The sequence below is a fragment of the Megalops cyprinoides genome, chromosome 3, assembly GCF_013368585.1.
Source record: "Megalops cyprinoides isolate fMegCyp1 chromosome 3, fMegCyp1.pri, whole genome shotgun sequence".
Taxonomy (NCBI): Eukaryota; Metazoa; Chordata; class Actinopteri; order Elopiformes; family Megalopidae; genus Megalops; species Megalops cyprinoides.
The window spans coordinates 1372337-1399223 of NC_050585.1; the positions used below are offsets into that span (position 1 = coordinate 1372337).

General features: G+C 41.6%; 1 protein-coding gene across 2 annotated transcripts in view; it reads right to left on the reverse strand.

Annotated features, from left to right (window-relative positions):
- Window positions 1-26887, reverse strand: part of LOC118775343 (E3 ubiquitin-protein ligase CBL-like) — a 45565-nt gene that overhangs the window by 14872 nt on the left and 3806 nt on the right. The window contains exon 2 of one of the 2 annotated variants that reach the window (XM_036525221.1): window positions 17722-17969. In XM_036525221.1, coding sequence (XP_036381114.1) covers window positions 17722-17969 — 248 coding nt within the window. Of the gene's footprint in view, window positions 1-16337; window positions 16362-17721; window positions 17970-26887 lie in introns of those variants that run through there. The other variant, XM_036525222.1, reaches the window with a different exon arrangement.

The following is a 26887-nucleotide window of genomic DNA, read 5'->3' on the forward strand; positions in this document are numbered from 1 at the left end:
CATAGAAGATATGCAGGACAGTGTGCCTCCAGGAGCAGGGTTGGGAAACACGGTTCTAGAAGACCCGCTCACTTGCTCAGACATAAGACCAAGCTTAGTGCTAACTAGTGATTGATAGTCGACGTCGAAAATGGCAAAAGGTGGAGATGATATTGTCGCGGATTTATTATCAGTGCCCTTTTCAAGACGACCGTTCAATGAAAAGATGGACATTGTTTAAAAAGGCCACCCAACCTGCAAAAGCAGTCCATGTTCATCATTTTCAGGCTAGCAACTGGGAACGACACACCTGGCTTACAGGCTCAGATCGACAAAAGTGGCTCTACTGCTGGGAGTGCTTGTTTGGGACCGACAAGGGTGCGTGGAATTGGTAAGGCTACGAGAATCTTAGGGTGTAGTCACACTAGGGGATCCGTACCGTGCTCGGGCACGTTCGACCCCCAAAGTCCAGTTCGTTTGACTAGTGTGATCGCTCCGTACCATGCCCGGGCACAGTACGCTGAACCATGCCCGCATCAGTGTGATCGCTAACCGTGCCCGAGCACCGAACATAATATCAATGATGCGACTGATCCATTTAACAAATATATCTGTTATAGCAACAGTTAGCTGGATATCTGTTAGTTACACGCCCAGTCATAATAAATCCTTTAAATCATCATTTGATTAGCTAGCTGACTTCCTTAAATATTACAAGCGGGCTACCTCCAAAATGATCTTTGATTGGTTGGTTCTGTAAATCTATACCTAAAAATAACTCCGTGGATCTCCACATTAGCTTGATTACTAGCAAGCGAAATAAAACTAACCACATTTTACGTGGCGATGTAAGCATTGCTGTTGTCAGGGGTTTAGTCAAGGTATCACAAATGAAGCCGCCAACCTGTTTAAGTAGCTAGTCTTCAACTATCGTTCAGATAGGCAGCCTGTTAGCTAACTAGCTATAGAAGATGTTTGTTGTTGTAATGATGGCAGTAGCGCACACACAAGTAGCAGCCCTAACTGGTTAACATTAGCTAACATTATTGTGATGAGGCTACTGTAATCTGACACAAGTCTTACAAAAAATATTGATCTGTCCCTTAGCATAATTACTGAAACGTCAGCTGCCTCCGTAAAAAAGTCTTATACGTGCAGCATGATTAACTGAAAATCACTGCGTTGCATAATCGATAAATCCATAAGGCATGTGAGAGGGCCGTGTGTCACCGCGCCCAAAACGACTCCAAATAAGCCACAAAGTAAGTACAATCATGAACTCCATGGGCCTTTTTCACGTAAACATGGCGGACGTTCCGGTCTGAGTCAACAGGGGGTATCTTTACTTCCGGTTAGCCATCCGGAGGTTGCTATGGACTACAGTATAAATTTGGCTACGACTCTGAAGTTCTGTCTACAACTGAGACTACCTCTTAACTAATGTACATGGACTTTACAAACGATTATATTATTCTGATTATACGTCACGTAGCAAGTTTTATATTATCACGTTTAGCTAGCTAGCTAGGTACAACTACACCAGCGGTCCTGAAGTTCCCTTTAACCCGCTTGGTAGCCAGCTAGCTAGCTTGCTTGCCTTGATAACGGCACACAGCTAACATTGGAAACATTTGTTGTTTTATTTAGCATTAATCAAAAAAAAAGAAAGAAACAGCGGTGACAATGCAATATTTTACTTAGAGCTTAGTTGCGTAAGCTTACCAACAACGCGGTCATCTATCCTGTTTGAACTAATCGTGACGTGACTTTGCCAGTGTCAAAGTAAATGATTACATACGTGTCATTGAAAACTGCTGTGCAACATGCCTTAACAGTGAATGCATTCGTGAAATTATGGTACGTTGTTACTGAAATAAACATTCATTTCTCAGTCCTCCCAACTGAACCATTTCATCAGATGATAGGCACACAGAGAGGGCCAGTAAAAAAAAAAAAAAAAAAAAAAAAAAAAACTTATTGGATTTTTTGACGGTCCACCGGCCCACCGAGATTTGTCCCGGTATGCCCGATGGCCAGTACTCCACTGGCAAGAGAATGGATTCAAGCCATGAAGAGCTGTTTAACGTCTGTGATGACACAGTTGTTTGTATCGTGCACTTTCGCAGCGACGACCTGTTTACAACAACTACTGGTCTAAACAGAATTAAAAGGATGCGATGCCTTGTGTTTTTCCATGGGTCTTTGACAGAACCCCAGCCAGGAAGTCAAGTTTATGACAGATCAACAAAGACTGGGGTTTGATGTTCGTCGAGTCAAACCTTGCTGTGGTCGAGAAAACGTTGATGTTGCTAGCGTTGCTAGCCAAAGCGTCTCCTTCAACAGACCGATGCAAACAATAATTTACTCAGCGCTCTTGTTCCTTTTGCCCCTTAACAGTGTTATCTTCACTACACCTCCAGTTTGTGTGGCTCCTCATTCTTTTTAAGTGACCTGTAGTACCGTGCTACCGTCTTCTACGTCGGACACTATACCAAAGAGAACATGCACGTAAGAAACATGAATGAATATTAAACTACCATGACATATGTTATGACAATGAACCATTAGATAATTTCATTACACAGCTTTATTGATGTGTATTTACAACCTGCTAGGTGGCTTGATCTAACGTTAGCCATCTCTCCGTAGCTTGTGCTCGGGACGTTAAGCGCAATGTGAGCGCAGGCCAGCGGGGGAGTGGGGTGGGGGGACAATCGTGCTCGGGCACGGTACAAGGTTACCGGGCCTAGTGAGAGTACGCCCTAAGGCTGCACAAAAACACCAAAGCACAGCAGGTCATCTTAACCCTTTCGCAGGCAACTTATTTTATGCTATGTAGCGCGCATTACACGGTTCATTAGGTTTTCTTTAGCGTTATTAAGCATCTCATAGTTTTCACCGCCGCATTAGCTATATTTTTATGTTAAATCGCTGTTTCCTCAAAACTAAAATTAGCTAGAATTTTTCTAATCTCGTGATCTAATCGCACCGGTTTTAGCACACACGCTAAACGGCAAATCACACCGGTGTGATCTACGCTCGAAAGGGTTAAGGCAACGATCAGCTTTATGACCGGGTTATTGAAAAATTCAGCCAAAAGGACAGGAAGATGGATTCGTCTTCAAGTGAATGTCATTCAGTGAAACTGAATTTTTATTGCTGGTTTTGCTACAGTGTTGCATCTCGTTGAACTGGTTGCATTTTGTTTCCACACACTTGTTGAATGATTGTTGAATGTCTGTCTTGAATTTGATAAGCATTGGTGTGCATTTAATTTGTGAGTCTTCACTTGGTCTTTCGTTGCATTCGAAATTGTTACAACGGTGTGGTTGTGTGGCAGCCATTTGTCTATGTAACATCATTTTCGTAGTGCGTGGAGTAATTATTGTGTGTAACGATGTAGCGAGCTACCTGTGTGAGTGCATCAAAAGCCTGTGTGTGGTGGTGCTGTGTTGTGCTGTTACTTTACTACATGGACAGTGTGCTTTGCCAACTAGTGGTGAACTTGGAAATACAACAATCTTGGCAGTGTTGCCTAAATCAGATCACACATGAAGTGACTGCCTCCGTGACGTCCGATAGTGTGTGTGCGTAACTAGAACAACGCAATTTTCGAAGAGGGAGCAGTAAAATTATATGGCAATGGACGCCCCGTATTTTTCGTTAGTGATTTTTTTTTTTGGTAGGTACAGCAGGCCCAGTTCTGATAGGCACGGTTCGCCACTGCTATAACAGTCCCCACACTTCATCAGAACCTCTGTTCTACCTATGCTTTCCATTCAGTCGTATGGCACCTATGGCTGTTTTTCACAGTACGAGTCACACAGTGAGAGCTCATTGGAGGATAGGCCCTACTGTACTGGCATCACCAGAGTAACGTGCAAGCGCCTTACAAATCACAGGGTGCCTGAGAACAGTCAGACCAGGACCAGGTCTGTCCCCTCCCACATAACCATCCCCATCAGCTGATGATGCGGCTGGGGGCAGCCCCGGCCACAGAGCTCAGCTTGTGGTCAGGGTGAACACCTTCCCCACTGAGCTACGCAGCAGCCCTGCCAGTTCAGAGTCTCAATGTCCTTAACAGGATACAAATAAGCATCCATTGTAAATGCATTTTGGGCAAATAAGCAAATGAAAAATTATAGAAATTATATACACTGTTCATTTCTCACAACATTTCAATGATTTTAGTTATTTTCCACATGCAACCTATTAAATGTACTACATTAGATAGGGTTCTTTCCTTGTCACTTTCACCCATTTGGAACTGTACCACTGTTAAAACAATATGGTTGTTTATGGCAGAACAGTATTTACTGTTTATGGTCTCTGAATGCAGTGTTGTGCAAGTTCACACTTCACAAGAGCTAGCTTAAAGTTCAGTTCACACAGATTAAAATAAACAAGTTCACATTCATAGTTCACAATTTTGAACAAGATCACAGTCCCATTTCACTTCTTCCTTTTTTTTTTTTGTTAAATGAGCTGCTCTGAGCTTTTTTTTTTTTTTTTCCCAGTAGAACCTCCTCCTACCCATCCATCCCCAGCCCCCAATCATTGCCACTTCCCACTGGTTGTGTATACTTGTACATTCATAAGTTATTTATTTTACTAGTGGAAGTGCAAAAGCAAATAAAGTAATAAAAAGTTCAAATCACAAAGTAAATTCCTTTGTTTTCTCATTTGCATGCATATGTACATCAATGACTTGCACTAGCCATTTTGCAAAAATTGTTTAAGCTAGCCAGTGTTTACAGTGCACCATGTACCCTGTCATATAAGGGTATTGTCCAGGGACAATTTTATGTATATGTTACGTGGGGTATGGGCAGTTGGTTGCGAGCTGTCGAGCTGTCTAGCTGATGAGTTGCACTCATAAAAACGTATGGAGTACGTTTATATGAGTACATTCAAGTATGGAATAATGCCATCCGTGTTTATTCATCAAGCAGTAACTGTAACACGCTCCAGGATTCCGAATCTCGCGCAAACCTGAACGAGCTCAAGTTAACGTTCTTTAGTTGTGTTAGGAGACAGTTCTGGGGAACGGCACGGTGTTTGTTCCGGAGACAGCGATGTGTATTAGAATATAAACGCTGGACACAAGTGATATGTATTCGAATACAAAGCGATGCCGGTACATCCGACCGGAGCCAAATGGCGCCTCTTGATGGTAACAGTCTGCGGAACACAGGGTCCCTCATGACCATATATGGGCTTCACTTCCGAAGTTTGAACCCGACGGAGCCAATTAGGCAACGGGGATCAGGAGAGACCCAATTAGAGAGGGAGCTGTTTAGCAAATCACAGCTCCCCAAATCCAATCAAAAACTGCACCCCCTCTGGTCATTGTAACTCATGTAAATGCACCTACTGTAACGATATAAAAAATAACTAAACCTTATACGTGTTGAACTTCTGCTATATGCTGGTTTTCCCACGGCCGGCTGTGCAAATAAACCTTCCTCTCTTTTCTACGAACATCGGATCTGCCTCTTTGTTGGAATGAAACACGTTTTGGTATTTGGGACATTTACTAACAGTTGAAAATGGATACGTTCGAGTTCACCGTTCACTGAAAAAATGAGCGCGTTCAATGAACACCGGTCTCCCTTCTACACCGGAGCCTCCATGTTTGCAATGTTATATCTGTTGAGACATGGGAGATAATATCAATATGAACACCAGCTATTGGGCTGGAGAGTTAGCATCCAGAAGTGTACGCCAGAGGCAGCAACAGGGTGAAGTACAGAAACAGAGGAACACAGAAGGAAGAGACTGGAAGAGGGGTGAGGGAGAGGCGAGGGGAGAGAGAGTCAGGGGTGCTCAGGAGAAGCTCTATGCCGTTTGGACTTTACAGCTGTGCCACTTTACCCTTCTTTAATCAAAAGCCCTGATGCATATGTGAAAGCGTGCTAAAATGTTTGTGAAGACTGTGAATATGAGATTATTTGTAGAGAGTGTGTGTAGGGTATAAGTGTATGCTTGTGTTGACATCAGCTTTTGTGATTTTGTGGATGGAAGGTGTATGTTAGGGAGTGTGTGTGTGTGTGTGTGTGTGTGTGTGTGAGAGAGAGATTGCGTGGATGGTGCGTGTGAGGGAGGAAATTGTGTGTGTGTGTGTGTGTGTGTGTGTGTGTGTGTGCGCTCACACAAAGGGTGTGAGTCTATGCTTATGTGGATAAGAATGTGAGTGTGTTTGTGTGTGTGAGAGAGATTGTGTGGGTGGTGTGTGTGTGTGCAGGCGTTGCCATCTCCACTCATCAGTGGCTAGGCATTACAAAGGACCCTCTATATCCTCTCTGCATGCATAGCTCTGCTACAACAGCCACAGGAAGTCAGCCCTGACACATGTACAGATCTGGCTGCTTCTGCAGAGAACACAAGGAGACTCTGCAATGTAGATAATCCAACATACAAAAACAGGGACAGCCATACAAACATGTATAAAGACCTAAACATTATGAATGTGCCCTGCTGCTGGTGACTCTCTTCTGAAATAAAGCAACAGATTGCTGATCGGCATCCTATCAGACCACTGATAAGTAATCTGAAGATTTAGATATGTTGGAGTGGGAAAAAAAGCACAGGCATCAGGTGGTTTTCCTTGATCATTTATATAAAGAAACACGGAGGGTACAGGGGTGTAGGTGGAAAAAGGAAAGTTAAACTGTTATGATGCAAGTGGGTCATCTGCACTTCAGCATTATATGAGACACACTGTACTTAGACATATCCTGCCAAACTGACATGCAGTGGAATGGTACACTGTGCATACAGAGGGTCAATATGAAAGTCTCACCCTCACACCCCCATTATATTTCCCCTGGTCTCCCCAAACCCACATGTAAAGCAGACAGACAGGCACAACACTTGCAAATAGGAAATCATGTATAAGTATAAGCCTGCCAGTTACTGTCCATCAAGAACAACAACACAACTTGCATCCATGACTACAAACTATTTTTGAGTATGCATGCAAGCATGGGTGTGTGTGCACAAATGTTTGTAACAATTTTAGTGTTAGTTTTACGCTTGCATGTGAAAGAAGTAATCTTCCTCTCTCTTGGTCTGACCTTTCACCTGCAGCTGGCTGCTCCTCTCTCGTTTCCTGTTTTCTCTGATAAAAGCGCAGTGCAGGCGGGGGGGAGAGGGGCTGTGCTCGGCACGTGACCCATGACCATCACAGGCACAAACACACACTGACCCTTTTTAAGTGACGGAAGCACATCACCAGCATCAGTTAAGGCATTAATCACTGCAGACAGCATCGCAGTACATGTATGGGCTGACCCTACCTGAAAGAGGTGTGTCTGCACACTGGGCAATCAGTTTAGTTGCAATGGTATCTTCAAAACAGCTTTTGCCCCAGTGCCAGGGTGCGTTATTTACACATTTAATGGCTCAGAGCTATAATACAGGCAAATGGAAGATAAACTTTTAGAAATGTATACATTTTAACAGCACTGAAAAACAACATTCCCCACATAAAGGTATGTGTTATAGCTTTTAAAAATGACTGCCCATTTATGCTAAATAATAGAACAAACGCCCAGAGAACGAGCCAAAAACATGAGCGCATTAGAGGGCCTTAGAACACCCAATGCTGTATCCCAAAATACAGAGACCACCAGTCTGACCTGCTACCCCAGGAGTCACTTGAACTGTGGAGCTGTGATACTGTGTTGATCTAGTGATATACAATGTGCAAGCATTGTGACAGAATGGCTACATTGATGTGATTGGCTAATTAAACTCTGAGGGAAGGGCATAGAGTTAAGTAACGACATACCAGAAGTTTGATTTTTTTCAACTTTCAATCTTGTTTGTGTCCCTCATTTCAAATTGACGTTGTGACACTGTTTTATCCATAACCACAAATGAATCATTTAACAGTGAGTGGTACAGAGTGAAAGAGTTAATTAAAATATTGGAAACAGTACAATAGTAACAATATTACCTATCTCTGTGTGAAAGCCCCTCCTATTCAATAAATATACTGTTCTGGTATCACTTTTAGCCTGCACTTTGCAAATACGTCTGCTTAAAGTGCCTTTATGTGCTGGGGTTTAGGGCTGTTTAAATGGTGCTGTGATGAGCATTTGTGCTGAGCCACAGCCCTGTTGCACAAAGTCAGTGCACACACTAAGAAAAGCAAGATGGAAAATAGCAACTTCAGTACAGCTGTCATTTTTGCACAGTCCCAAAATGGCAATACTGAGAACTGGGTTTCGTGTTAGGCTGTTTAAACTGCACTGGCTTTTTGCGTCTTCTAAATAAGGGGGCTGACATAAATGTGCTGCTATTGTGCACTGCTATATCATATGAGCAGTGGCATTTTGTGAATATTCGCAGCGGGCAGGGTCATCTCTCGTCATCAGGAGGAAACTTTTCTCCAAAACAAAATTCTGACATCTCCACAAATCAACCTCCTCACAGAAACACACCCACCATTCTATCAATTATTAAAGAACTAATTCTGTTCCCCGAACAACCACCCTGATAACCTTTATGAGACAAGTTTTAAGCTATGAATGCAGTGCTAGCAAACTATCAAACACACTTTATGCCAGTTAACACCCTCTAAAATGTGAACATCTCATTGTAGAAGAGCAACTTTTCTCACTTCTGTCCTTCTCAGACCTAGGGGTAGCTGGCCTGGGATTGCTGAAGGAGAGTGGCATGGTGAGTCAGGGCATTGGTGATCGTGACCCCCTTAGCTATACAAAGGAGTGTTGTAGCAAAAGCAGCAACAGATTTCAAAATGAGTAAATAAAAGCAGCAAAGAAGAACCTGCAACCCATAATGTAAACACTCTTCCTCTTTTAATAACACTATTCACATTAGTGTAAGCGCAAGTTTAACACACTGGATCTGTCACCACACACTGTCTCTACCAGGAAACGGCAACACACACACACAACCAAAGCCACACACACGCTCTAAGACAGACCTCTTCTGAAATTCAGTGTGTCAGCTTGCTATTCTTTTCAGGAAGTGCAACACAGAAGCAAGATGTATTCTCTGTGCTAGTTCTCTGTGTGAGATTTGCCTTCTCAAAGATAGCCACGCTTGACCAATCCAGACAAAGATAGATACTCTCAAAAACCATGAGAGACACTTTTCGGTACTAGTAAACAGTTTCTTTTTAAATACAGCGTGGTTTCCTCCCCGCAGAGAAAACATGTGGGCACCTCCCATTAAGCACATTTCCAGCTTGCGTTTACCTACATTAATAAGCACTAGCAGGCATATGAATAACAGCCTGCTGGGAGAGAGCCAATGTGGGGAATGTCAGAGTCCAGAGGTACCCATGTCATGTCGGTCTTTTGCTAAAACCTCTGGACAAATGGGAGATGTGGCACACTCCAAAACCTCAGCCTTCTGCACGTTAAAACTCAGTGCTCATATCATGAGAGAGATATTCACCAGTATCACTGCCATAATATATGAGGATACATTACAAGTCATACACTTCTAAAAAAAGACTGGCTAATATGTTGCCTGACTTTCTACTTTGCAGTTTTCCAAAGAGGTGAGGAGTTTTCTTGGAAGAACATGGAACCAAAGTCAGCTGCAGAATGTCTACCTGGACTGACACCCTTGGCATTTTGACCTTGTAAATCCAAGATTCTTGGCTTGTACTTGTAGCTCTATCTCTTACCTTGTATTTGTAGCACATTTTTGCCTAGGTAGTGCTTTACTGTCCCAGTGATTGTATTCGATATACGTAATCTTAGATCAGATTAGTTCTGGCTCGCTACACCGACCTTGTGCTCAGCTTCAGCACTATCTGCATTGTATGACCTGTACACATCTTGCCCTTGTGCCTGTTTGCCCACTATATGTACTTTTGTACATCACTTTGGTTAAAAGCATCTGCTAAATGAATAAATGTAAATGTAAATGTAAAATGTCCACGCCTCTCAGGGACACTGGCATGCACTGCTACGAAGCTTTTCTTAGCGGCACCACCCCGACATGCAATATCCAACAAGCACCACTGCTACTAAAATTATGATTGCGCTACAGCCAGATATGAGCCAATTAGCTAACAACTACAACTTCTTTTTTGGTGTTCCAAACCAACAGGCATCTCAATCCAAATCACTGTAAATGTTCTCGGTACAAAGGATGCAACCTAACTGTGCTCTCAAAATAAATGGAATGGTGCACAGTGAGCCCATATCGAAACTAATATAAATCTGCTTGCATGAAATGGAAAGGACAAAAAAAAAAAAATAAAAAAAAAATCAGCAAAAACGTGTTGCAGGCCACTCATAAAAACAGGATGTCAATCATGTATCGTATATACGATATCAACTGGGAACAGGTATGTGTGTAAGCAGGAGGGATATATTTTCTTCATTTTTATAGAGGCCCAACACACACACACACGCACGCACAATGTTATGAAAGTTGTACTGCTAATGAAAAATATGATCACTAGTCTACGACTACCATTTTGTATGTACCAACACCTTCACATTAAGGTGAACATGTACATTGAACATCAAATATGCAAAGCACAATACAGCCTTTGCAATTCAGCAACAAATTAATAGCCTACTGTGCATTTACGTGTGTCAGATTTCACTGTTGAAAAACAAATTTGAAAATACTGCTTTGATGCTTATAACAATAGCTGTAGTAGAGTAATTGTGTACAAAAACTGCTTCACAGTAAACAAGAAATTGCTAAGCCACAGCACAGAGGAAGTCATACAGTGTCACAACTTCAAATACCCTGTTGAGTGCCCTTCTCACACATAAAACTCTTCTTTTCAGTCCCTTTTAATGAACAACTAATTTTGGAACATACTATCAAGATGCAAATATACTCATCTGGCGGACAGCAAAGACAAAGACAAACAGAAACAGAAACACACCATAAAGTCCTCACAATCTGATCAGCAATGTTTTTTTTCTTTGTGTTTTTTTTTTAAGTCTCAATGGATCAGGTTGAATGTCCTCATGAGAGTGACTCTGAGTTGAAGGCCACTTCATACATTCATTTTAGGGTTGACTCAAAGATTTGCTTGATTACCACTAATTTCATTTACCTAATTGGGGTTCAATGGGATTCAACATGATCTGCAAAGATTTGTGTAATTTATTCATTAGCATCTTACAAGACTCCCCTGTGTACAAATTAGGCCTATCCATTTTTATGATTTGTGAATTTAACAAAGCACTTAAGTTTAAGGGCCTTTTTCAAGCGTACACCCACAGTCTCCACCCTAGATTAGAACCGGCTGCACAGAAGAGACAGATCTATTTCCCCAATCTATGACTCCACACTGGACTGATCAGTGTCCATTAGTGCAACAGAAGCTGACCACAAGTTTGTTTTGAAAGGAAAGGAGGGCCTATTTTAATTACGCAAATAAGAATGGTGACAAACTGCACTGTCTAGGGTGGGAGGAGAAAAAGAACTGTGAAAACACAAACCCCACAATCATGAGCCATATCCCATCTGAGTCAGGCACAAATGGCACTGAATAACTAGGCCTATATGAACTACACAGTATCAGTCCTCTTTCATCCAAATGTAAAGCTCTACAAATGACTGTATGGCTGAATGGGACTTGCTCTAACACAACATATCAAATCCCATTCAGCCATGTAGCCAAATAAATGGCAAGACCTTAAAAGAACTCTATTCAAAATACTACAATAACTGCAATTATAGGTGCAGCTATAGAAGTGTTCAATTGGTGCAATTGCTCTGAAAAGATGGAGTTTGTGAGTTGATGAGACTGTATCTGTGACCACTGAAGCACTAACTCTCAAGTCACCGCAAGGCTGCAGATTGCAAGACCTTGTGGTTCCCATGAGAAAGGTACTGAAGCTAAACTGTCTCTGAAGCTACAGTCACACAATGGATTGTGTATTTGTAATGTAATGTAAAGTCATACACAGTAAGTCATGTAAGTCTCAAATGTTAAATATATTTTCAAATCAATGTATTACACACATCCTTTTCCACCAGTTAATATCCTTGGACTCCCATCACTCCCACCACTCCCACTTTCTATGTCTACACATCATTACACATGGCTTCAAACTCCAAGTTCAATTTGATGATAATAAAATTATTATAATTATTAATTACTATTATTCAGATGTTTCATATATTTCTCCTTTTAAATATTTTTAAATATATTTATATATATATTTCTTCCCTTTGTTTTCAACCTCATATGGAAGCTGAAAATTTGATACAAGGTCCAGTGGTAGAATAAAGATCCATTCCCTTTGAAGAACACAGCAAGTCACTATTTCTCCAGGACACACACCTGTTGTAAATGACTGATCAACTTTAAACTTCCCTGACAGCTACCTCCCACAGAAGGCATGTTTGCTGACATGCTGGCAGCAGCCAAGACAAAGCAGAGGGAGCCAAGCAACCAGGGTTTACAGCTCATGTGCTTAACCATGTAAATGTCGACTGTATACAGAAACAAGGTAATTCCCACCTGTTCTTTTTTAGTCTTGATTACCAGGTCGTTTTCTTTCGTGGGGCATTTTCTGTGGACCGCTATTGTCTCTCTGTCACCCCCTTGTCCCACTCCGCAGTAGACTCTTACAGCTGCCTCTTGGGGCTCCCACACCACTGCTTTCCCACATCAGCCATGGCCAGGTCTAACCCCAGAGAGGACACTTTTTCATCCCCCATGTCTCCCCTGAACAATGCTACGCTGCAGCCAAACCCACCCACTCCAATCCTCCTCCTCCTCTCCTTAGGAGGCAGCCAATTCTGTGCCTGATGAAACCTCAGCAGGGAGGGGTGGCCCTTTTGAACTGGCCCTGGACAGCACATGTCCCAACTATCTTCAGGGCAGGGGAAAGGCTAGGGGGCGTTCAGAGCCATGTACCTGCTATTTCAGCACTGTGACTTCTATTAAAGTGTGGATGGTACAGTGAAACCCCTGGTTTGCATTCCAGCAATCCTCCTGGTAACGGTCTGAGTTGAGCTGAAACGCTGTACTCAAGCCAAGAGCAGCTTTTCATTCCTCCCCTCTGGTCTGTTCAATTTCAACCCACCCCCATTGTGCTGCAGCCTCAGCACACAGGAAACAGGTGTGTGTGTGCCTGTCTGTATCTGTATCTGCATCTACACGTCTGTCTGTGCATGCCTCTCTCTGTAAGATTGTGCATGGAGTGTGCGGGTGTAATTGCGCATGCATAAGTATGTGTATGTGTGTGCATGCATGCGTGGGTGTGTGTGTGTCTGCCAAATCTCTGGAACGACATGGGTGATGCATGTGAAGGGCTAAGCAGGCATTTGTAGGAGGCCTCTGAAGATGCAGCTCTCAGCAGAGCTCTCATCCAAAACCCTGCCCACAGACCACCAGCCAGTGGAATTACATCACAGAGCTTCATTTTTCTACCTGCTGCAATTTTAATGCCACAATTCTGAAGATTTCATGCACAGCACAAGAAGCATGACAAAAAGATCACATGGACCATAAAGAATGACAACCTGCCTATTCTGCCCTTCTGAATGAAAACAAAATTCTAGAGGAAGGAGCTTCAGAGGCTAATGACATGCTATCCAGAAGACAGAGTATCCCCAGAATCCAAATGCTAGCCTCTTCCGTCACCTCTTCTGTCTCCTTAATGCAAACACTCTTATGACAAGGACTAGTTAATGATGATGTGCAGTTTTAAATAAAAAAAAAAAAAAGGTGGGCTTGCTCTCTGAAACAAATTCATTGGGTTTCTTGTGTAAATGTTACAGATAAAGTGTTTTTTCATGCAAACGCTTAAACAACAGGCTGTGGGCAAAACAGGAAAAAAAAATACCCATACCTTAAAAATCATTTACCTTTTCCAACCTCATATACCACTGTTTGTGTTAATTTCATGTATTTTGTTTTTAAAATAAGCATTTTGTGCATTTTGTCTGTTCCTCTGACACTACATTACCTAACTTGTGTCATATGCATGTGTGCAATAGTAATCTGTAATAGTAAAATTGAGATAAGGCAAAATTTATTCCCCACTGCAGTGTCTGTGACTGCTTCCTACAAGGAGTCTGCAGGACTCAATTGCTGACAGGAAGTTGGAGTGTGAAAGACTAGGCAGCATTAACGTCATGTCTGCAAGGCCTTTCAATCCACACACCTTTCCAAAGAACCCGTTACATAGGTTTACTGGGGAAGCTGGGAATCAGTAAATGTTTATTTATCAGGTGGTTTCTTTTCATTCGGGAAAAAGCAATGACAGTAATGCTTTATGAATGCACTCAATTATCTGAACCTAAGTGAAGCAGTCACAATCTGATAAACCTCCAACATATGAGAAACAGCTCAGAAGATTGGGAACGTGTTGCACAGCTGTCAAACAATTTTTTACATCAAATCTGATGTGTTGACAAAGAATTTCCCTGCTGCTGTGGCAGATGGACTGAATGAGAATTTTACATGCAGAAGATGAGAGGAAATGATAGTCAAACCTAACTACTGTTTCATCAGATAAAAATGGCTGTCTTTGTCTGAGTCGAAGCTTGCATATTCAGAAGAAATAGGGAGCCATACTGAGTGAGCGCTAGTGCCCTGCCCTCCCCAAGTACCTGACAGCGTGAGGTACCTCCCTGTAAAAAACAGACCTGAGTTCAGTTTGTCGACCACCCAGTTCTAACCTCAGTGTAACCTTAATGTAAAATTCTGACCCAGCACCACTTGCTCAAAACTGGCTTACTGCACACCCACTTGACCTACTTGAATGGTGTAGTAAAATGAAGACCACAGAGGGGCTCCCAAGTGGCTCAGTCTGCAAGGCACTTGCTTTGAGAGCAGGCTGAGCCCTATGGGCCAGGTACGACACTGACTGTGTCATCTTCTGACGAAGACCTGGAGCCCATACAAGCAGAACACACTGGCTTCATTCCACTGGGGACAGGCTGGCCAGGGCTTCCTCACTTCACTTCTTCCAGGCACCTTGTGCATCCTCACTTGCCTGAATGGTGTTAAAAAGTTAGTGCCTGATATGCTGTGGTACACTGTGTGACTTTTAGTGTGAAAAAGGCTCTCTGTGAGTGTATCAGAAAATCAAAGTGGTACTGAGGTAAAATCTAATAAAAGCTAATAAAAAAAGATTTATCTAATAAAAATGTCCTCCTCTATGCCCAGTGCTTATGAAACATAGTGAGAAGGCTCAAAAATGCCCATTTTCCAGTCTGTCAAATCAAACTGAGAACATGTTTAAATATGACAGACACTTCAATCAACAACACAAAGCTGCCCCTGGAAATCAATGACCTTCAGTGCAAAGCAAAGCTTACAAAATATCCACACAGAACACAGCTTACAGTAACTTGCTGATCTTTTTTTTCTGCAGAGAATGACCTGAAGTGCCCTTTAAACTAGAACTTATGCTGGACTGGTATGATCACAACAGTCAAACTGAAACATATGCTCGACAGGAAGAACCCTTGAGCTGTCAAAGCATACAGTGAGGGTTTAAATACTATGTTCAGCTAAAATCAGCAGGACATTCATGTCCATGCCTTGTTTTCCATTTTCTCTTCAGTGTGGTGAATTACAGCATGAGCATCACTCCAGGGGAGCTCTTAACAACAGGAGGATTTAGCAGGGGTGTGGGAGGTGAGAGAAGCAAACGTCTTCCAAATGTTTCACAGCGCAACAGCCAAACCTTCTGTTCATACCCAGTAATATACTATGCAGTGCATTTCAAAAAGTTTAATATTTAGTAAACAAATAAATAAGGCACTGAGGCACACTGAGAATCACACAGGGAAAACATATACAAAGGGAAGCAGTGTTCTATCAAGGCCACCTCAAACAGAGACTGGGTGAAACAGAAAGAAGTCTGCTGGTGATACACACAGCCCTGTCTCACTGTTAATGCTAGGCCTCTCCCTTCTCTCTCTAGTGGCCAGACAACACCACACCCCTTCAACTTTACACCTCCCACGTTTTTATTTCAGTTTTCATGTCCAACAGACAACGAAACAGAGGAGCTGCCAAACGGCCATGGTGGTTACATCATATCAGAAGGATGTGCTGACAAATACATTTCTACAAGTGCAACCATTTTGTGTTTCACCAGAAGTAGAGAGGCCAAAAAAAGGCAATATCTAAATTGTAAGAAACATTTCCTGATATGTGAAATAACTTGCAAGTACCTCAAAATACATAACTGCATCTGCTATGTATCTGCAACAGAAAACAATATGCAGCATGTGTCATTTTGTTCTATATTCCTGGGGTTAAGCATAGAATTAAATACACAAAATCTGGATCATCAGTAAAACAACATTATGTATTATATGCATTGTATTTTAACCTGAAAACATACTCCTAATATTTAGAATTTTATATTTTCACTTACAAATATTATATTTCCATATGGGGGATATGCCAGTCACCTCAAGACATGTAATAAAACCAAGCAAGGACCCTCAAGTTTCTTTGTTTTCATTTTACCATGGAACTAAAAAGGGAACTGGAAGAGCGTGGCATATGGACTGGAGCTACTGTGCTCGACTGTGGCACAGAGGGGCAGGAGGGGAGCGTGGCTTCTTCTGAGAAAAACCCAGCGGTGTGCTGCGCTCGCATGCGCACAGGCACCTGGAGATCCATCGGCTGATAGCGCAGCATGATCTCGTGGGGGGTGTTCCTGTTCTGGGGGGGGGGGGGGGGGGTGTGTGTGTGTGTGTGTGTCTGTCTGTCCATGTTTTTGTGGGGCGGCGCAGAGGAGACGCAGATGTTCGCTGAGGCATTTTCCCTCCCTCTTAGAGGAGTGTGCCTGGGAGGCTGGGCCCATTTGCATTGACACAGCACAGAGGAAGAGAATGCAAAACAGGTAATGGAACAACTGAACTCAGACTCAGTTTCACACACAGACTAACACATGTAAGCAAGGGAGGAGGAGGTGCTGAATTGTTAACATGGTGCTGACACCCACAAATGCCCTCCAACTGCTGCATGATGGGAGCCCTGTATCCAAGCTCAGCTGAACTTCCTGCAGCAATCACTAAATTGATTGGCTAAATAAATCCCTCCCTCTCCACATCAGCTGATGTGGCTGCCTTGCATCAGCTTGAAACTGAACTGCTTTGTGATCCTTTAAAAGTCAACAATATGTGCTGGTTTAAGCTGACAGCTTTTCATAACAAAATTAATCTCGTGAAGTAATGGCACAGACAACACTGAGGGCCACATTGCTTTATGCTAATGAAGCTGCGTTAGCAGAGCTCCCCCATATTTGTATCACTGATGGCTTGAACATGGAAACTTTTCTGTCCTAATAAATGCCGCTAAGAGGGGGGCTCCTACTTTCTAACAAGCAACTAGAAAATAAAATACAAATCTGAATTAGTAGTCAATTACAGACTGGTGACAAACATGTGCAGAATTATATGGCTATAAAGCCATAGAGGGAGCATTCACACACTCAAATTTCACAGGGGTTTCACTTTCAGACTCACACAGTACCCCCTGACCTCCAGTTACATTTCTGGACCATGCTTTTCTCTGAGAGTAGCTGGCCTGCACCAATGAAAAGCATTCACTTACATTGATGCCTGGTGACATATAAAATCTGAAATATATGTCACAAACATTTCTGTTCATGTCCACATACATACAACATACATTTCAAAATAGGCAAGTTGTTGCCATTTTCATGTAAATGACAAGAGTAATACAGAAAATACTTTACAAAGCATGCCACTTCATGATATAAGCGGAGAGGTGTGAGCTCCCATCTTTACCTGGGCTGGGTGTTCTCCTCATACATTCTCTCCCTTCCCTCCTTGAACAGGCTGATGGTCTGCTTGGTCTTCTTGGTCAGGTTTTCCATGAAGACACGGAAGTACTCGTTTTCGCCTAGCGTCTCCATCTTGCCCTCGTAGCGGGACAGGATGGTGCGCAGGTGCTGGTAGGTGTCTGGGAGCAGGTCCAGGATGTAGGGGGGGCTGTTCTTCAGGGCCAGCTTGGGGTTCTGGCAAAGTCTGACCACCTGGGGAAAAGGAGAAGGAGGACATGAGAGGGAGAGGGTTTTGGTGAGTGGGACCTGATGAAGGGTCAGAAACAGAAGATGCACACAACCTAAGAAAACCCCACATTTTTCACTCAGCTGTGTTTGCTGGGAACTGACAGCTGTTGGTGTAATACAGATTTATTACCACTAAATATGGGTTGACTTAGGGGTGTAAGGAATAATCGACAGACGACTAAAACTGATGACCAAATTAGTTGCCGACGAATTTAATTATGACCATATGCGCGAAAGGGTCAACTCTGCCGGTGAACGGCAACATTTGCAAACCTGACCTTGCCTGGCATGGGAGCACATCAATTATGCTCGAGAAACTGAAGAGGTGGCACGTTGGCTCTCTGGATGATGAAGACTCGTCTGGTTAAGTTAGTTAGCTAGCTAGCATAGCTAATGTTAATGTTAAATGCCATGTTTCTTTATGTTATGAGCTGTAACGTTTTTCTATTTTGAAATAAATTTTCTTTTGATCAATAAATTATTAATGACGTTGAACATACATTGTAGCAAATAATAACCTATCATTGACAACGATCATGTTCACATTCCAAATGTGTCCTAACTTTACAATGTTAAACCAGAGCCCGTCTGCTATTTAGAAATTCTCTGCTTAAACGTTGCATCATTGTCATGGCGACGTTTATGGCTGGAGATAGTGTTGCCGCCGAGTGCACAAGTTTAGAGAACACCGGAAAATCTGATACTTTCTAGATCGCGAAAGATTTCTACAACTCATGTCTATATGTGCGTGCCCAGTGTGGCTTGCATTCAAATGAATTTGAACGAGCTATGGGTTTGCTGGATCTCGTAATGCTACCATGGATGGCTTTCTTCAAAGGAAGTAGACTTGTACTCCCCAGCAAGCAACTGCCCTCACTGAATTAGTCCTAGTAACCATTCATTAAAAGACGTATTTTTGAATGAAGTTCTCATCTTTATTGTCTTTTTTGTTAGTTAGCATATGCCTAAAACAACCTCAAGCAAAATTTAAAATCCAACAGATAAATAAGAGCCATTGAGTAATTATGTGATTCATAATCCGAATAGTTGATTATTCGTTTCAATAACTGATAGTCAAATAATCTATCAAAATAGTTGTTAGTTGCAGCCCTAGGTTGACTGCGAAAGTAGCGTCCCACAATCCATGGGAGGTAGCAGATGAAGATTAAGAGAGAGAGAGCCCTGAAGAAACTTGATACCTCTTTCTTCCACCAATACCCCATTTTATTAAACTTGCTTTGAATAGTAACATGGAACAACAGAATGTGTTTCTTACTCAAGTTGCCTGATATTTGACAAGCATGATATATTCATGACATTTGCAAGCTTGCATTCCGAAACGATATGAATCACCTTGAAGAGAAGCAATACCCTTAGCATAACTGCTGTTTCAGAGCAGACAGAAGATGAGCAGTCTGTCATTGCATTAAACAAGCATGCAATTACCAGATCAAGACCTCCAAGCATAACACCTGTGGTTTGTAGGCTGACTGAAATCTTACACAGTCATATGCTTTGGGACAGAAATATATGAAATCCTGAACCAAACCAACAAAAAGCTTTTACTAAATATTTTTTCCTTGGGTACAGCCTTAGCTGGCTAACCATCGCTCTGGGTGGGGTAATGGTGGTGTGCCTATGGGAAGGCCACTTAACCCCACTCACTTCAAGCAAATGTCCAGCATTACAAAAGGTCAGTATGGAAAACAGCAGCAAGATGGATTTAGAAATACTAACAATTCACATTAATAGCACGGCACATGATAGCGATGGTAATCTGAGCCCATTTGCACACCATGAGATGGTCAGCATGGCAGCTAAGAGGAACACAAAAGAAAGATGTGGTAGTAAAGGTAGAGAAACAGAGAGAAAGGGTCTGTGCATCTGTTATGCAATCAGTCTGAGCAGATTTACATGTCTTAACTGGAAACTGGGGAGAGGAGGCTCCATTGTACATTCTTTACGTGATCATTGACTGGATTTGTAAGTATGTAATATATGTCACATATTACACATATGTAAATACTGTTTAGCTGCTGCTGAGCAGAAACATCCTCTTTAAATACACAACCGCAAGAAACTGTGATGCGTTAATCAGGTGTAAAAAATGTGGCTTTTCAAGAGAGATTTTGGTATTGTTTATCCTGCCTTGTCCACTGGTGCGTTTGCTCAGCCATATCAGCAGCAAATGCGATTCTGCAAACGAGACAGGAAAATTGCCTTGTAAGGAGCTGCCTGCGAATAAAAGGAAGTGGACTCATGGTTGCTTCCTGTCAGTAACACTGCTTTCACCACAGTCTGCGCCCCCTTGGTTCCCACAGGCTTCTCATGTCTCTATAGTGTGTGATATTTTTGGCATTTGCATGTGTCATTACTTCAGAAATGATGGGTGCTGTAGTTCAGGTGGGGTGTGGTTGTTACTGTGTATATTGGTATATAGGGTTTGTCTGAAAATTCATTACCACTGGAAAAAAAATCTAAACAGCAAGTCATGTCTCCCAGCTGGGGTCTAAATCCCCACATCAGCCACCTCCTTACTTCCCCTGCTGTTAACCAAGTGAATTATAAATCCAGGAAAGCTTCCAATCATGCTAAATTTCACTCTCATCAGAAGGGGAACTCCCATTTGACAACAAACACATCCTTCCTGACACACGCACTAGCAGTGAAGCAGGTTTGGTTTGTGTAAACAGACAGGCACAATGGACTTCCCAGTCTGTCCCCAGCCCACACAGTGCTCTGATATATAATCATGTGATTAATGGCACATTAGGAAATGGAGGAAATGGGTCTTTCTACAATACATAGACCACTATCCTCACAGAGATCCTTAGTCATTGATGAGACCCTACACTCTGTGTTCCTTCCTGTATGTGCTTAACACTAGTGTTTGGCCAATCTTACTGCCCGATAATATGCATTTCCTCCATTACCTGCACTGGCAGATTAATCAGCCCCTTATGGGTGTCCTTACTTTTCTTCCTGACTTGCTGCTGAACTAGCACCAGTTGTGGTGCTTTGAGGCTTACTACAATACTAGCCAGTAGGGGTGGGACAAAATATCGATACGGGAATATATTGTATATTGCTTCCTCTTGCGATACGTTATCGATACACTGGCGCCAAATATTGATATTTTTATTAAAACATGCAGGCGCTCCAAACGGATTCCTCCGCCAATTTGACTTACCAGAGTCACTACTTCATGACTCCTCGTGGTGACACTTATCAAATGAACTTGCAGTGAAGAAATGCACACAACTTCTCTTTCTCAGTCCTCCCTGGAAATGAGACCTGTCCAACTCAATTTCAGTAAGTAACGCTGACTAAACAGTTTGGATGGCAGAGACTTTTATATAAGTAGCTAGCTTCAGTTGAGTAGTTAGCTTAGCTAGGTAGCTCCTACTCCTACAAGATTGTCTAAATTGAAAGGTACTTTAATATTATATCGCTAGTATTCTGCGTGATTAGGCATTTAAACAAAAGCTTATCTACCTAACATTATCCAAAAAACAAAAAGTGGTTAAAGCATCACAGTCTCAGCTCGAATTCATCGTTGGTTCCTGTTACCAATTACTAAACTAACGTCACCTAGTCTTTTCCCTGACCACCCTGAACGTAGCTCCAGACCTATACCCCGGTGGTACTAGTTAGCTAACGGCTAGCTCGCGAATTTACACCATTACGTTGCATAATCCTTAAACGTGCAGACGTTCATTTTAATAACTTGCTTTACGGTTAATTTGATAACCTACTTAGTTATGTTATTATCGGACGACTGATCATGTTAAATTTTGCTGTTAACTTTTCACTATGTAAGGATGAGCAGCAATGCTTAGGGCTTTCCGGGGTTTGTGTATTCCCTTACATTTAGCCAACCTCCCAACTCAAAAATTAATTTGAACTGTGGTTTGGCCTTGGAAACGCCTCTTCACGCTCACGATCGTCCACATACACCATCACCACATCAGTGGAGACCAGAGAAAGGGTGTATTCAGTAAAAACAATTTTGTATTGATGGTGTGGGGTTGTGTAGCGCCCTAATACAGAAACTAGATTGAACGATGTAACCATTACAAGCTAATCCAGGTAATTCATGACACATAGGAGCTTGTCATTGACGTGTCCCTACAAGAAATAACGGAGCCAACTGATGGGAAATACATGATCTAGTTTGTCACCGAGCCTAAACACTGTATTTCAATACACATGGAGGCCATACAGAAAACATCTAATGTAAAATATAGAATGAACTCATGACCTGAATTGAATGACTTTAATTGCTGCAAAATATGTAACACAACAGCTGCATTTTCTGACGCATTCTGGAGTTTCATTTGCGAAGTTTAGATAATTAATTGTTAAATTCTGTGAAACTGACACCACAATTCAGTGAATAAATACATAATTCCTGCTTTTTGCCTTTTTAGTTGTATTTTTTCTTCTTCAGTGACACAGATATCGTGATGTATCCTATCGTACCTGGATCTTACAATGTATCGAGTATCGCAGAATTGCTGTATCGTGATACTATCGTATCGTAAGTTACTCTGTGATTCCCACCCCTACTAGCCAGTGACCTGTAATTGAACAGTTTGAACATATTAATGGTCCTATTTAATGACAAAGGTGTACATTACTGAATTGCGGTTGTGCCTGCATATGCCAATTATTTTATACTATGGGCATTTAAAGGCAACAAACTGCAAACACCCATCACCACCCCATACAGCAATTAGTAGGAAATATTAGGAAGCAAATGAGGAAGTAAACAAATATACTCATGCATTACAATGGGCAAAGAAACAACTTTTGGCAAAAAATTACTGATCAGTTTCTGAAATTACTGAAGAGTTCAATAAGCAAAAATACCAGTTTCCCCTCTTAAAACAAAAGAGTGTAAAACTTGCTTGTGCATCTGAAGCTAAGACAGGTGTGTGTCCTGTTGATAAGATCTTGTCATATAGTTTTAAAACCTTATTATAATGTTACAATAGTTGTAGTCTTGCTCCTATTATTAGAATGTACTTAACTGTTCTATTCAGAAGTTAAGATGAATTTCATTGTCTTGCATACAAGCACGCGCACACACACACACACACACACACACACACACACACACACACACACATTAATTAAAGGCTGAATATACATGTTCATGCCTGAACAATACTGTGACATTGATGAAATATTTGCTGTATTTCATTAATAACAACATGGTTGTGTTCAGAGTTTTTTTTTCCATCTAAATCTGCACTTAGCTTTAACATTCTGCAGTGAAACAATAATAATGTTATTTGACCACCACTTTCGATCATGGCATCAGTAGTAAAATGTAATGAAGAATTTCTTTTATGAAGGACAATTGCTGAGTAAAACAAAGCCATCTCTGACCATCTAGCTCTTTTCCCAGAGTATGTTTGATCCCAGGACAGTCAGCATATATTTACACCTGCTTTTATGTTTTTCCCCTTTCAGCAGCCCAATTCTGGAATTGCCAATTGGATGTGTTATGTTCGTCTCATTGCAACAACCACAGTAGTTGTGGAGTGTGGAGTGTGGGCTGTAGCAAATGCAGTCCTGATACACTCCCATGCAAACTGCCACAATGCAGGTTACCCAGTGCACCACAGTGAGCTAAGAACCAATTAGAGGATAGACCTGGCTTCACTGACATCATCAAGGCAACCCACAGGTGCACAATAAGTTACAGGGTGCCTGACAGCAGCAAGACGAAAAAACCCTGTCGAAAACGCACCTCTATCCGCAGGGGAACAAAGCCAACTTATTCTGCTGCCGAGTGCTCCCAGTTATTTTCCGATGACACTGCTGGGATCGAGTCTGAGCCAAACAGCTCAGAATGTGAATATCTTTACCACTGAGCAACTCATGAGCCCTATGTATGCTTGGGTTTGAAAAAAAAAAAAAAAAAAAAAAAAAAACATCTGCCTTGCTATGTGATTTAATTCCTCCCATTTTGCATCTTTGAAACAAATTTGGAAAAACATGATGTGATTATAACATGGTTCTGTATGTGTGAAGTGTCAATGTAAAAAAGCAGCATCTCCCTCATGCATGGCTAACAGACACACTTATACGTCCAGCTAGGTTTATAAAATTTCCAAAACCATTGCAAATTAAAGCCTAAGAGGCCTGTGTAATTTGCTGATTGCAGTTAAGCAACTCAGAAAAGGTAATTTCACATTTCTCTTTACTTAGAAAACACAGTAACATCTGTCAACTTTTATCAAGCAAATTCTCAAACTAGGCCTTGGGCAAATTCAGTTAAGTAAAAGCCACATTGCTAACATTGACTTTTTGTATAAAAAAAATTAACTTTTTAATTTAAATTCCAATAACAAGCATTGTTTTTGGGATTACGAAAGCTACACTGCACAGTATCTGTGTCGTTTAATACTTTTATATGTAGTACAGCAGTACATATCTTCCATATGTATTTTTTATTTTTCATTTCTTAGGGACAGCTGAATAAAAAGGCAATGAGCGGCAACCAGATATTGCAGTATTTTATCAGAGAGTAACATCAGCTAACCTGCTCTCTAAAGCACTAGTACTGCCACAGGTCAGTAAGAAATTAAAATTATTGGCCGATCTCTACTTCAAGGTCACAGTCACAACAGTATCGTTGAGGGTTCCACTAATAACTAGATGTGTTTGACTTACTACAGTTCTACATACATCCAAAGGGATTAGCAACGTAATTTAAACAAGTACTCTTACAGCTTTGCTGCCAAATTAACATAAAAAACACCTGCTTTCATCAAACTCTTAAGCTTGACTAAGACTGCAAGGACTGAATTTCAATATAAATTTCAGAGGATTCTGAATCTCTTCATTCAGATAATTTGTAGCTTCTTGGAGGATTCTGTATGACTGTGCGCAATGTGCAGCTCTCAGGCCAGAGAGTGGCATAGCATATCTGTGTTGAGCAGGTCTGGCTGTGATTGGGGATTAGAGAGTGTTGCCACATCATACAGAGATCACAGGCCACACAATGAGGAAGACTCTACACATTCTGTTTACGTCCATCAGAGTAGCTATGTCTACAACCAGAGGGCAACTTGGAACAATCAGGATGCACAAGTACATATAACCGGAATAGGACTGTGCTGCCTCTCAGATATTGGTACTAGTTGATTATCTAGGTTTTCTTGCACAGGGCACACTTTCAAAAGCAGTACCCCAGAGAAAGTGTTTGAATGTCCAATGCATTTATAAATCAACTCTTTAGGGGACACTGATATGTGTGTGCTTCGTTTAACACTTCCACTGGGATTCATTTTTATATTCAATCAGTTTAATCAGATTTAGGTATTTTTCCAGGAAATGTGATTTTCTTGTCCAACACCAATATTCGGTAGCCTGTTTGTCAAATCACACATGCTGATTCTACCATTTCAGGAAGTTTGATTCTTCAGCAATCCACAAACACTGTCCCTGCAGAATTTCCATTCCCCAACCTGGCAGATGTGTAAACCATGTGCAAACCACATACATCCAACAAATAGGGGAATACAATCTATGAACATCATATCTTCATATCTTCATAAACATTTGAATGATATATACTTCAAACTTCCAAGTTCTTTTATAAATAGCTCATAAAAAGAGAAACATTTGGCACAGTGAAAGTAGGCAGATATCAAACATGAAAATTAAACTCACCAAAAACAGAAGAAAAACAGTCTACCAATAGCCATACTGTACTTAAATGACCCATACTATAGGATCCCATTTATTTGTGTGTGACATTCTGTACTGAAATGCACAGACATATTTTTAAAGATTATATTCTCTATGTTCAGGATCAAGATATGAAATGTGACTATGGTCTTTACTGTACCTGACCCTGTGAAATCCTGTGAACTGGCTTTTGCAATGTGGATTTCCATACAAATTTCTACCAGAGAGGAAATCGCCAGCCCCCACCTCTCAATGAGCCACTTCCTGCCTCTCACCTTGTAGTGAAACATTGTGCAGTGACAGCTTCACAGCTGTGCTCCATAACAAACATCAAACTCCACAATAAACTGGTCAGAAAGTAAACCATAGAACATTAATCTAAAAGCAGGACTTCCACCCTGGTTGCATGCCACCAAAGAGAAGAAACCACCAAGTAAAAAACACATCACAGAGACGGTCTCCCAAAGCTAGCAGACTCAACAATTTCAGATTTTACAAGATGAACATACAATAGTATGCTGAGCAGAGGTCACCAACATGCATTCCACCACCACACACTAAACTGCTTCAAGAGAAGCCTGGAATGGCTCAAGCTGTCATGTATCTGGAGTGCTATTTAAACCTCTGCATCATAATATACCATGTGAACTGTTTGTTCTGAAGACTGAGTGAGAACTCACAGGCTTCATTAAAGAGACAGCTCACTATAGTCCCATAGGTATGCTGCTGATTTTACTGAAATTCCCTGGTTTCCTCTAACATTACAGAAGATGTGAATGAATAACGTTATACATGATTGTGGGTCATCAATTTTCAATAAGGAATCCAGGAAAATCTGTTGGTTTTTCACACACCTACTTGTAGATAGGTTCCATTGAACATGCTCATTTTTTCGGTGAACGGTAAACTTGAACGCATCCGTTTGCAACTAAAGAACGTGAACTTGAACTCGTTTGCACGAGATTCAGAATCCTTGGGTGTGTTAAAGTTACTTCTTGATGAATGAATACGGACGACGTTATTCCATACTTAAGATGTTTTTATGAGTGCAACTCATCAGCTAGACAGCTCGACAGCTTGCAACCAACTGCACATATCCCGTGTAACAATCAATGCGCATGTAGATGTACACATAAAATCGTCCCTGGACAATACCCTATCTTAAACAATTTTTGCAC